At 32.4% G+C, this 14,007-nt stretch overlaps 1 protein-coding gene across 1 annotated transcript; it reads right to left on the reverse strand.

Moving 5' to 3' along the window:
* Positions 1-606: 606 nt before the first annotated feature.
* LOC145242328 (uncharacterized) lies at positions 607-7,105 on the reverse strand. Its single transcript, XM_080105339.1, has 2 exons — positions 6,659-7,105; positions 607-2,800 (listed from the first exon to the last, which is right to left on the reverse strand). Exon 2 carries the CDS (start codon positions 2,263-2,265, stop codon positions 1,141-1,143), a length of 1,125 nt encoding a protein of 374 aa, XP_079961465.1. The 5' UTR covers positions 2,266-2,800; positions 6,659-7,105; the 3' UTR covers positions 607-1,140.
* Between the last annotated feature and the right edge of the window lie 6,902 nt (positions 7,106-14,007).

Raw genomic sequence — 14,007 nt, forward strand, 5'->3', positions numbered from 1 at the left:
AAGTGCATTTAGACGCAATACTGTAACGTTTACTTGGAATAATAATTTTTGGTATTTCTGCACTTTAGTGCCCGTTTTTCATGAGTCTTGCTCGGTAACGCCCGGCGAATGACAGAAACCACCGAATTATAACAAGCGAGCAAAAAGTGATGCAAACTAGCAGATGTTAAAGTTGGAGGAAAAAGAAAGGAAAGAATTTACCAGGAAAAGAAAAGAAATCATCAGTTGATACTGATTATTTCTTTTCTTTTCCTGGTAAATTCTTTGCGCTTCTTCAAACATGGGGGGGGGGGCGAAGGAAAATAAATCATTCCAGGGTGGAATTTATTTGTAAATCTCCAGAAACGGTCCTTTCGTTTTGTCAGTAAAACTGTCTGCTGGCAATGGAGAAGAGGTGTAAACCACGTTGTACAAAATGCATTTCAAAACAATGAAGCATAATCGACGGTTTTAGATCAGGTCGGATCACACTCTCATCAACTGAACAAACTTCTTGAGGAATATTTGCTTAAGAATTCCCGGCAAATACAAAAAAAAAAAGTACATTTGTTTCATTGAAGAAAATATTTAAGGAAAAATATTTATATATCACCAAACCAAAAAAAAAAAATGTGTAAATACTTTTTCATTAATTTAATGAACACAATACCAAAATACACAAACAAAACAAAAATATATTTGTTCACTAATTTAAAGAAACAAAACTTTCATTACCGTCACCAAAAAAACAACAAAAAAAACAGTAAAAAACGCAGTTGCCATAAACATAGAAATAAAGCAGTAAAAATTATGAAATTATTACGGTAGTTTTTTTGTTTTATTTTCTTATTATTATTTGGGCCAAACTATGATTCCAAAACCGTATATGATAACTAGCACTGAAAAATACTTGATCACAGTAATCTTTACCTTAAATTTGAGGTAAGTATTGCAGATCTTCTTTAAACTTTAGGTGATTCTCTTTGATAGATCTTCCTTAGGAGCCAAAGACTAAATTCTCTTGAATAATTATTAGAATGTATGTCTTTAAATACTGCTTTTGTTCTACTAAACTGGATACATTTTTTTGTTGTTTTTATTCAATGTAACATGTTTATTTTCGAGGCTGGAAACTTTGAATCCACTTTCTTCTTGGCATAGTCAATCAGAGTTAAAGTTATTTTTAGTATGCTTTTTTAAGTGTCTTTTTAAAAGCGAGCTTGTTGTAAATGAGGAAAAGCACAGTTCACAAGAATAAGGTTTCTTTCCGGTGTGTATTTGCATATGCACTGTTAAGTTATACTTATCTCGAAATGAAGAGCTACATATATCACAAGAAAAGGGTTTCTCTCCAGTATGGATCTGTACATGTCTCTGTAAATTCGTTTTTCTTAAAAATGACAAGCCACACACTTGACATGAATGAGGCTTCTCTCCAGTGTGTTTCTGCATGTGTTCCTTTAAAGAATACTTTCTGGTAAAAGACACATTGCACATCTGGCAAGAAAAAGGCTTTTCCCCAGTGTGTGTTCGTACGTGTGCCCGTAAAGAATCTTTTCTTGTGAATGTTGTACTGCATATTTCACAAGAATGTTTCTCACCAACATGGGAATTTGCATGTATTTCAGATTCAGATCTAAGTTTAAACGATGACTCACACACACCATAACTATAAGACTCATTGTCAGCGTGTATTTGCATATGTAATTTTAACTGAGATTTCCCTGCAAATGCTGAGCCACACACTTCACAAGGAAAAGGTTTCTCTCTAGTGTGAGTTCGTACATGTATTTCTAATTCTGATTTCGTTGTAAACGATGAAGAACATACATCACAAGAATGAGGTTTGACTCCAGTATGTCTTCGCATATGAACTGTTAACTGAGATTTATCTGTAAATGAAGAGCCACATAATTCACAACAATAAGGTTTCTCTCCAGTGTGTGTACGCACATGCACCACTAATTCAGAATTTCTTATAAATGATGCGCCACACACTTCACAACCATAAGGTTTCTCTCCAGTGTGTCTTCTGATATGTATCATTAACTGAGATTTTTCTACAAATGATGCACTACATACTTCACAAGAATAAGGTTTCTCTCCAGTGTGAGTATGCACATGTCTCTTTAATGCAGATTTTATTCTGAATGTCGAATCACATGCTTCACAATGGTAAGGTTTTTCTATGCTATGTGTTTGTACATGTGCCTGTAAATAACGTTTTTTTGTAAATGATGCATTGCACATTTCACAAGAAAATTTCTGTTCAGTGTGTTTTTGCATATTTTCCTCTAAATTTGATTTCGTTATAGGTGAGGTGTCACAAATTTTAAATAGCTTTGCTATATTCTTAAAAATTCCAAATGAATTCTCTATGAAAATACAAAATACATAAGCGTTGTGGTGTATGGAGAAAATAAACACTTCACCTTACTATAAAGACCGGGAAAGTATGTGTCTTCGTGTTAGCAAACAAGTTATGCATGAGTCATACACATTTGGCAGTCAGTCTGACAAATAACGAGTCTTTACTTGTTGTATTTATTTTTCTGTTCTAATATAATTTGTATTTCTAAATACTTAGGTGCATCTTTCTCCAGGGCCACAACAAAAGGTATTTCTTCAGCATAGGTTTATGCAAGGATTTAAAACTGTTTGTGCGAATCCTGAGCTTCACAGTTCATGAATCAGGTTCTTCTCATGCATGCATTTTCTATTTGTGTATAAATTAGATTTTATTCTGCTCATTTTAGAAAAATGCACGTTCTCTTCCATATTTGCAGGAATCACTTGTATTTTTCTCCATTGTAACTTTTATCTGTGAATGAATAAAAAAAAACATATACTAAAATCAAAGACTTAGAAAAATATTTGTAATTTCAGCAGTTTCGGCAAGTTTAGCCTAAAGCTATCAAACTATACTGAACTATGAGATGCATTTTTAATTTGTTGCCATCATATTTGAAACATTTGAATGGAGTTTTAGACCTAGTCAGCCATGCCTGATTGCTGATATTACATTACCAAGTTATGTGTAGCTCCAAAGTAAGTGAAATGAAATAATGCATTATCCTTGAACGAAATGAAATCCCATAATACTAATAAGAGTATCATACACTGCTTGGACTGCTTTTGTCACATTATATATATGCAACAAAGGAAGACTACATAAATATATTTTAATTCAACCTTCCAAATGCCAACAGAAACAATAAATGACAGTTAACTACAAAAATTTAGATGATTATAAAAAAGAATTTAATCAATTATACTAGAGCACCACAGAACCAGACAACAAATGAACATGACCAGGAGATACCAGTATGCATCAAAAGTTATTTCATTCATTTAGCTCATTTACTGAGATCCTAAAAGCCTTACTGATTCCAAAGTAGGAACACAGAAAAAGGAAAATATAATAAATATTTTGTAACAGAGTCCATACACACGTATGCAAATGCATGTGAAATGACGTCACTGGTAAATAAAAAAAAGACTATAAAAAAGAGAACGAGAACAGTTATGCTAGAGACATGGAGCACACAACTAGATAACATTTGAGATCATGTGTGTGAAGTAATGAGAAAAAATGCAAGTTGAAGTTCTTTCCTATTCTTGGTCTACTTTGCAAAGTAAACTAACCTTACAATGTGTTGGTTCCCAGGCAACATTAAAATTTGTCTAGTGTGGAAGATGAATTAGTTCGATTGTCAGTTGTTTTGCTGCAATTATTGAACATAAATCAGAACTAGAAATATATGTTATTATAATTAGTATATTATTATTAGTTTTTATAGTTTATGTATATGTATTACTATATTGAACAGGGTTCAATCATACTGACACACTAGTTCTAATCAGATCACAGAAGTTAAGCACTGTTGAGCATGGCTAATACTGGATAAGTGACCATTTATGAATTCTAGGGGCTTTATGTGCTATCCACTTATCTCAGCATTGTTTCCAGTCATTCTGAACTCCACTAGCCACTGGTATTTAACAACGCTGATTTAAAAGAAGTGTGGTTGGATATTTAGAAACCCATTGTCACATAAATTTTATACACAAGCACCCTTACAGTAAGTATCCATAATCTATCAAGGCTGAAGTAATACTACCATATATATTACTAGTTGTTGGCTGTATAAGTAACAGACAAGCTTAGTCCTGTGTGAAAGATGATCACCTACTTCCTGACCAAATAGTATCTGAATGACATATAATCATTTTAATTAACTATTAAATGCTTTTTGCTTGGGGGATTGTTGCCGCTCAGGTTTGGGTGACAGTGCTAGGGTTACAAATGTTATTCATTTTTTTTTTCATTGGTATTATGAAGAAAATACACACAGGAGTTAACTCTTAAGCATGGAAGTTAAGCTTCGAGAAGCTAGTTGAGAGAAACATCAGTGCAGTGCAATGCTTTAAAAATATTTTTATAATGGAATTACATAATTTCTGTAAAACAGATATTATTAGTAAGAAAGATTCTATGAAATGACTAGGGCTATGACAAGAGAATATTCTTATATATGATTGTTTTGACTCTCGAGTATATATCTGACACAGTTAATCAATTGAGAACCACGTCACTCTATCTAAAAACATATAAGATATTAACTGATATATACTCGAGAGTCAAAATAATGAAAAGAATATTCTCTTGCTATAATACTAGTAATGACAAAAAGAATTAAGACTGTGTTGTACAATCTGTAAAATACAATGTGCTAGTTTTAAAATATATCTACATTGACACCGTCTTCTTATCTGCACCACACCAACAAGAACTAAAGTTCAGTACCTAATCTTTATTATAACCATTTTCTTTTTGTATATATTCTTAAAAAGCTATCTGGTTAGAAATTAATGGCCCACAAATATTATGCTGAACTTAGATGCAAAACTTATTCCTCAATCTAAGTATGAAAATAATTGCTTTTGTTATCGTATAAAGTTTGTCAGGATGTTTAAATGTAATCACCTACAGTAACAGAATGTCACTGAGATGAGAAGCATTAGAATAGAGTACTCAGTTTAAACCATTGTTTTTTTTTATCTGAAAACTCCATTTATCGACTACTAAATCTCGTCCCAATAATGTAGAAGCAGCGCACAGGTAGCAGTGTCAGAAATCGCCATTGAAAATTCGTATAAACACTGAAATATTTAGACTTGCTGTCTTTCGAAGCTTATAACTACTTGAAAAATGTAATTCAAACCCTAATTTTTTTTAATTAAAAGAGAAAAGGCTAAATTTAATAAAAATAACAGGTTTAATAGCAAATTATGCAATATTTGTTTTTTTTTTAAAATCCGTTTTCTTTAAAAAAAAGATTTAAAGAAAATCAACGAAATTTGACTTACTTCAATTATAAAAAATATATATAAATCCCCAAAAATATCTTTCCTATAAAAAATACTATTCAATGGGTACTTCTAGTATTCATTGTAAAGAATGAATCCATATTTATACTTATATTCCATGTCCTTTTTAAATGAAATACTTTTTAAAACATTAAAAAAAAAAAAAAAAAAAAAAAAAAAAACACGAACTCAGATGTTTTTCACTGTTCAAATAAAGGGAGACAAATTTCTGATTTTCTTCATGTTTATCTTCCGGTAGCTTCAAAGCGCCACAATTAATGTCTCTTTCTATTGCGTGCTGTAAACCAAAATTAGTATTTTGGGGCCTCCTTAGTTGAAAAAAATGAATACATTCACTTATGTTTTTGCCGTTAAACAAAAAACCCACTCCACCGATTTTTTTTTTTATTCTCTTAATGAAATACATGAGTTTTTGATTAATATATTTTATTTCTTCTTTATCGAGTGATTTTTTTTTTTTTTAATATCTAAAAGAAAACATTGAATGAAATAGAAAAAAATTGTCGTCAGCGTCCGATATTTACTTGACAATATAAGCATAGCATGAGCTTTCACTTAAAAAAAATCAACGTGGTTTAAAAAAAAAAAAAGGTTTTTACACTTTGGACTTTACAGGTAAATTTCCAAAAAACACTTCTTTTTTTTTTTTTTTTTGTTTGAAATTAGAATATTTTATTTATTGATCTTCTATCTTCAATTTGTAATATATAAAACTTTGGTGAGTAAATTAATTATTTAAATTTTAATAGACATTTGAAAATGGGGGGGGTAAGTTAAAAAGAAACGCTTGCCTAGAATATTATATTCGATTTATTGGAAAGAGCATAAACTTTCACATTGACCCTGAAAATATCGTAAAAAATTAACCAATAGAAAAATTTTAATTGATTTTTAAAGTTAAGTTGAAAAAAAAAAAATTAACTCGTAAAATTCAATTGATTTCATACGTAAAAAAAAAAAAAAAATGTCTGTATGAACGCGCGCCAGCATTTTGTAAACTCTGTTTTGTTTTAAAATAAAAAATAAGACGTTTATTATTTTTTAAACAACTTTAATAGTTTATTTTGGAAGTATATTCCATAAAGAAAATAAACAACCCACTTTAAAAAGAGAAATTACGAGTTTTTTTTTTTATATTTTATTCGCAGTTTTGTGTTAGGGGTGTCAAAAATTCCCCCAAACGGTACGGGGTTGTTGAGACCAGTCTCGTAAAAATAAAAATAAAGAAAAAGCAATTAAAAAATAAAGAAAACGGAATAAAAACAATTTCGGTCAGGATTGGACTTACCTTTATGCATTTCTTTCGTCTTTTTTGCAAAAAAAACAACAAAAAACAAAAAAGAAATAGATGCTAATTACATTAGAGATTTCATATTATTTAATGGTATTATTTGTTGTTATAAAAAGAAATGAAAGATTGAATCAAAAAGGGAGATAATTTTTAAAAATTCAATCAAAAAGGGAAATAACTATGTCGAAAGTTAAAGATAAAATATATTAAAAAAAAAAAGAAAAAAAAAAGGCCTGTGTAATTTCGTAATTCAATAGTTTTGATGACACTGATTTTTTTTTAGTTACCAAATCTGTACGATTCATTTTGTCACACACTGTAACCGGTGTCGGAGCAAAATAATACGCCATATTATTTACGGAGTAAGATAAACGAATGAGAAACGTTAAATTTATATCCCAACACAATAACTAAAATGCATAATGAATTTTAGTTACTGTGTTGGGGGGATTTTTTGTTTTCATTTTATAAGAATTCCACTAGGAACACAGGGGGAAATCATTCCAAAAGATCGCAAAAAAAAAAAAATAAAAAATAAATAATAATAATTGTTAAATAGAATTTATTAATTTTAATTTAATGATTAATTTTATTTATTACGAATGTTTAAATTTTGTAAAAACATGTTTTATGTAATACGTTTTCATATAATGCACATTTCATACTTAGTCTGAAAAAAAAAGCCATTCATTTTCATTTGAAATTTCAACATTTTCGAGTAAATTTTTGAAAAACTTTAAAAAATTTCTTGAATTGCTTGCTTCTCCTGTACTGAGTAGGGTTGAAAACAAAAAAAAATGTCCACAATAACTAAAATGGACAAGTGTCGAAAGAAGTAATAAAAAATTTTGTATTGTTTAGATTTTTTTATTTTTTTTTTATTTTTTTTGGTATTAAAAAGCGTGACCTAGAACTAGTACAAAAATATATATTGTTTTTGTAGATTTTTGTGTGCTGAAAAAGTATCTGAAAACCGCATCCGTCTCAAATTAATAGTTTCGGAGATATTAATGTTTTTCCAAGGGATTATTTTCTTTGGAAAATCAATGGCGTAAGTCGGCTGATTGTGCATGTGCACAGACGCCATTTCACTGACTTCATTTACGCTACGCACGAGCGGTAGTCACGTGACATTTTACAAGGCGCATAATGGACATTTTAAATCAGAAAAAATATTTTCATAAAATAAAATAAAAAGTTTTCACCTCATTTAGTAGTAAAATTAATGCTTTCAGCAAGTTTCCACGACCAGTTACAAAACATTTTTTATGTTTTTCGTTCTTTTTTTTTGGGGGGGGGAGGCTAGCTTAACAGGTGCTTCTGCAGTTTAATTAACCATTTTTTCCGTAAGTAACGTGCCGACATTTATCGAACAGAATACTGTTTAACATTTCACAAAAATTCTGTGTTTACATTGGCGGGGCGGAGGATGACGGGGCGGTGCAACATCGTCCCTGCTCCCCCCCATGCCCTGTCATGTGAAATGTTAAACAGTACTTTGCTTGATAAATGTCGGCACGTTACTTACAGAAAAAAAAATGGTTAATTAGTTTTTGTTAACCGCTCATGAAAACTTAATATTTTTAGATCAATTAAAAACTATGTAACACACAAAAAATGAACCACATTTTTTAAAAAACTTTCTTGTTATTTAAAATGTCCGCTAAAAATTCCTCCGCAGTGTGACAAGTTACTTTACACTTGTGCGCACGTGAATGCAAGAACCGAAATTATGTAAACAAATACAATGATGCATTGTGATATTTACTTGTTACTCACGGAAATTAATAAAATGCTAATTTAAAAAAAGTGAATGTGATTTCTCTTCGGTCTGTGCGCATGCATAACCAGGCGACTTACACCATCCTAGTTGATTATACAAAGAAAATAATCCCTTCGAAAAATATTATTTCCAAAACTATTAATTTGTGATGGATACGGTTTTCAGATTCCTTTTCAGCAAACTGGAATCTACAAGAATTTTTTTTTTTTCTATTACTCTTTTTCTAAAAATTTTACCATTTTTTTAGTCGTTTAATTTTTCCTTATTTTAGCGATTGCCTAGAATTTCAGAGAGAAAATAGGGTAAACAAACAAAAACAACCGATAGTCAACAAATAATTGTTAACAAATAATTGTTAACAAATAATTAACAAATAATTGTTAACAGCAAATAGTCAACAATTATTTGTTAACAAAGGCAAGAAAAGTTACTTTTCTACTTAACTACCTATTTTTTGTTTTAAATTTGAAGATATTTTAAAATGCTTTTATTTGCATTTTTGGTATTTTATAAGTGTTACATCTGCCGCGGTGTGTCTGATTACTGCTCCCATTTTTGTGAACAAACACATGGATGGTCGTCAGGAAGAAACATGAGACCGATATCCCTTGAAATACATCACTGCCATGTGTTCATAATATAAGAACGACTTTTCCCCAACAACAAAAGTAAAAACAAAAATTTAGACAAAAATAACAGACTTTTATTTTAGATATACAGGCAATAAACGCCTCAGACATTTCTGTCTGTGAGAAATCCCACCCAAATCCCAATTATAATCATTCATTTATTTAACAACACCATTGCTGTAACATGTGCAGCTTTCCATGAAGCCAGTGATTTCACAGCAAATCTCTAGCTTGCCTGGAAGCTAGGAGTCTCTTATCCCAACACACTTGTCAAGTCAACGATCCTAGTAGCTCTGAAAACCAGGAACAGCAACAGCAGTAACCAAATGGCCCTTTTCAGGGCTAACTACAACATACTAATAATGCAATTAAAACAACCCTTATCAGGGATAACTTTCAACAAACTACCTGAATGCGATACATTCTCCACTTCCTACCACTACCTACCTCATGAGACACTCCCTCACAGTCTGCCACTCTAGATCTCGCACCTGCTTTGAGCCTGACTCTCTTCCATAAACTCCACTGGCTCCAACTTTCTCCTGTAGCTTCCAGCAACTTTGGCAGACTCGAACTAACTCGTGTGGCTTCCAGCGACTCTAACAACCTCTAACTAATTTCTGCAACTTTCAGCAGCGCCACCTCACTCTTGCGGTTCCAGCCATTAACTCCAATGCCCACTTACCTGTTCCAGTGACCACTGACGTCCAGCTACCAGTCCAAGCATCTGTTGATGTCTGGCTACTAGTTTTCAGCATCAGTTCATGTCTATACAACTCAGATTAACCTGAAGCAAATCATATTATATCAAGGATGCAAGAATTTCAACCCCTTGAGACGCCTGTTCTTACTCCTGATGATAATGAACCATGATCTCCATTGCCATTTGCCATTTTCATTTGGTAAAAAATAAAACATGATGCCCATCGTCTTTAACTTATCATCCGTGTTTGTCATCTTTCTTTGCTATAGCTGTTACTTTTCTGTCGTGTCTACTTTTATTAGTTGTATGATCAACTGGTACCTTTTTGACCCAACATATCTACATGGATGCAATAAAAAATAGCAGGAAAGCTTGTACTTGCTTGTTAGGGAAAATTAATACTGTTCACCAAAATTAACAGAAATTCATACAGTGGATTGTTTTTATAAAATAAATATAATTTTATTCATACATGGAATATAGCTACAATTACCATAAGGAAGATATTTTCGTTTTTTTTTTTTTTTTTTTTTTTGTTTGGTTCCATTTTAAATCTCTATTTATGAAAAGTATAGCAATGGGAGTTTAGTAATCATTAAATTGCCAGACTATGTGCAACCAACAACCGTGCAGACCCACTTGCACTCACTGATGACTTGCAATAAATAGTGCAGCTTTGCTTACACTTAACATTTTGTACAATGCAGACCAACTTGCACTACTGACTTTTTTGACCACAGTTATTACACACTTTCAGTCTGCATTTTAACTATCTTAGCAGGTACATTTTCAATATCTGCATATTCTTTTATAACAACTCTTCACCACAATTGTTTATTTTCTTTTTAAGAGAAAAATAGCCTTATCGTGTTGTCTTTCTCTGTGCCTACGTTTAGAAACACTACAAATTCAACACATTTGCTTCAAATTATGACATAAGCCATTCCCTTAAAATACAGTGGAATATATCCTAACTTCTGATGCTAAAAATCCCTTCATGGAAAAATACAGAATTATCTGTTTTCTGTTGGGTACAAAACTCAACATATTTTGACTTTACACTAAACAAAACAAAACAAAAAAAAAACTCTAAAAATAGGATGATATTTATGTTGATACAGTTAACTAACAAACTCAGTTAACTCAGCTATTTTTAACCAGAATAAATTTGAGTGGGTATTTATCCCAGTCGCTGTTTGATTTGATTGGTCCATAGAATGTAAGATGTTTATTCAGAAAGACATTCAGCAGCTATTTTATCACTCGCCAGCAATGTCCCTACCCTATAACTTTAATCAGTGATCGTGCTAGCAGCAAAAGTGCCCTTTTCAAGAAAAAACACTACTAATGACATTAAACTGCCCTTTTCAAAGCAACATTTAAGCATACTACAATGAGACTAAATTTACACTTGGTTGTTTCCTGAGATTTCTACCTTACCTAAACCTGACTCTCCAGCAATTGCTTTTGCTCTAGTTCCTTCCATTGACGCTTACTCTAACTTCTTGTATATAGTTTTTACACAGAAGATCAACATCTTCATTTTATTGTCAATTAGTTGTAAATTATAAATAATGCTCCCATTCATTTAAACCAGATGTTGAGTCTAGATGTATTGAGTCTGTCAACAAAAGTACCCACTAATGAGACTCTGACAGTGGTGTGGGACAAGCTGACTTCTCATGCCTCATGAAGGAACACACTTACATCCCAATTAACAAGATAATAGAGATGTTGACCTTCTGTGTAAAAACTACATACTTTGTGATGGGATCTGATGTATATCGGCAGGAAGAAGGTATGGTGATGGGATCACCATTGTCCCCAGTGCTGGCCAATGCATACATGTAATACTCTGAGGAAATAGCATTAGGATCGACACCACAAAAGCCAACAATGTGGTTGTAATATGTGGATGACACATTCATACAATGGCCCTATCAGGAAGATGTGCAAACATTACTAGACCATGTGAACTCGATCCGTTCAACTGTACAGTTCACGACAGAAAAAGAATATAACAACAAATAATTATTCCTAGACATGCTGATTGCCCACACTAGTCAGGGGTTTATGTTATCTGTATACCGAAAAGCAATTTTCGCAAGACAGAATCTAAACTTCAACTCCCACCATCCATATGATGTAAAGGAAGGAATCCTCTATTGCTTCAAAATGAAGCAAAAGCAATATGTAGTTACAACAGTGCATATCAAGAGGAGATAGACAGTTTAAGAGAAACCTTCCTCTGAAACAACTATCCAGAAAGCATGACATCAGCCGCAAGAAATCTGGACCAGACACAAAAGAATGCCACTCAGAAACTCACCACAGTTTGTCTGAAGTTTGTGTGAAGGGTTTGTCTGAAAAACGTCTACGAATATGTAATCCATATGACATCAGGACAGTATTCAGGAGCGATCCAACTGTCGGGAAACAGCTTGTGAGAGTCAAGCCCCTTGCAGAAAAAATCATGACTAAGAACTGTGTACATGGGGTTTCATATGAATGTGGAAAATTACACAAAGGTTAGATATGTCGACCACTAAAAGTATGATTAGATGATTATCAAAAAGCTGTAGTACATGGAGAGATTGAAAGGTATTGCTGACCATATCTGGAGCGAAAAAAGAAACCATCTAGCATTATGGGACGAAGTAAAACTATAGACAGAGAAGAATGGTGGAGAGTAAGACGTCTCGAAGAAGCAGCACATATGCTGGGAGATAACCAATTACTAAGTAGACCTAGTATAGATTTTAACAAAATATGGGAACCATTAATTCTGAATAATAGATAATATATACAAGTAATAAATAAAAACAATAATATATATATACAGTGCACTGATGAGTTGTGATACAATGAAACAATACTGTATATGGATAACTATTAAAATCCCCCCCCGCCCCTGTTTGGGTTGAGCACTTTGTAAATATATTTTCACCCGACGCATATTTAAGCAATTAAGTGAAGCCCACTTTTAATTTGTTTGTAAACAAACTGATGGTTTGAGCACTGTTGTGATGGGCGGGTGTGGATTTAACACACATTTGAGGAGAAATATTTACGGCACTGATTCATGGTCCAATGGTTAGAGCTGCCGATTGTCATTGCAATTGTTGTAGGTTCGATCCACAGCTAGGGAAAGGTGTATGTCTGACAGAACAAGAGCATGCCACCCTCGTAAAATAAATAAAGGGTTCCATTCGAAATTCCTTACAAATTCCAGAGTTTGACAGAAACATTTCCGAGTTTGAAAAGATACACGTGAACAAGGGCAAAGGTTACATCGACTGAAACGTTGAGAAAATCACACTCAAAATGAGACCCGTAGTCCAAATAATACAAAGTTATTTTTTGGTGAGATTAAATCAGTGTATACATATTTATTTATAAATTTCAAATGATGTCTTAGTGAGATTATAATAGAGTACATCGCATTCAATGCAAAATACAAGACAACTAAAAATGCCAAATTTGTATATTTTGCATTAGTAGATTTTTTTTATACATCTAGTATGCTAAAATATATAGAAACGCTGCGTGCAAAAATTTGCCAGTCAAGTGACTTGACTAGTTGGTTCAAGTGTAGATAGAATGAAAGCGGAAAAGGAATAACATAAGAAAGTAGAAAATGCTTTGGCTACAAGAAGTTTACAAGCAATTCGTCTTCAGCCAAAGATATATGCACGAGGGTCCAGTTTACAGAGGGAAAAGAGAAGAGATTGACGTCTTCATTGGCTGGTGTTAAGGAGTTCTCTGGTGATCCTGCAATTCCAAAATTGGTCTAAAGTAGTCTTTTAGATAGATGCAACTAATTCACCCTGGAAGTTGATTGATCGCCTAACAGAAACTGCTCTCTGCATTAGGAAAAAGATGTCAGTGTTTATGACTGCTATATTATTCCCTCTTAGGGAGAAAACTAATAGTGAAAGAAAATGTCTTAGTTTAAAGCAGTTGAAACGAATAAAAAGACAAAAATATGTGAATTTAGTTTACAGAATTCTGTTTTGTATAATCGAAAAAATATTCTTGCTTTCCAGTGAAAAGTATTTTTTGTAGAAACAGGAATAGTTCAATGTGATGCCTTTCTTGTAATGGTACAGTAGAGTACAAACATTCAAAAACTTATTCTACATACAGTCTTGCAAGATTTTTCTTTTTATGTCAACGTATTTGCTGATCCCCATGTATGATTGTGACAAGTGTCTTTTGGAGGCATGTGTAA

Source organism: Euprymna scolopes, chromosome 21 (assembly GCF_053919585.1).
Source record: "Euprymna scolopes isolate OS-2025 chromosome 21, ASM5391958v1, whole genome shotgun sequence".
NCBI classification, from domain to species: Eukaryota; Metazoa; Mollusca; class Cephalopoda; order Sepiida; family Sepiolidae; genus Euprymna; species Euprymna scolopes.

Bases quoted from the DNA above. Each gene is read 5' to 3' on its own strand.
- LOC145242328 (XM_080105339.1), bottom strand. From the start codon at position 2,265: ATGCAAAAACACACTGAACAGAAATTTTCTTGTGAAATGTGCAATGCA.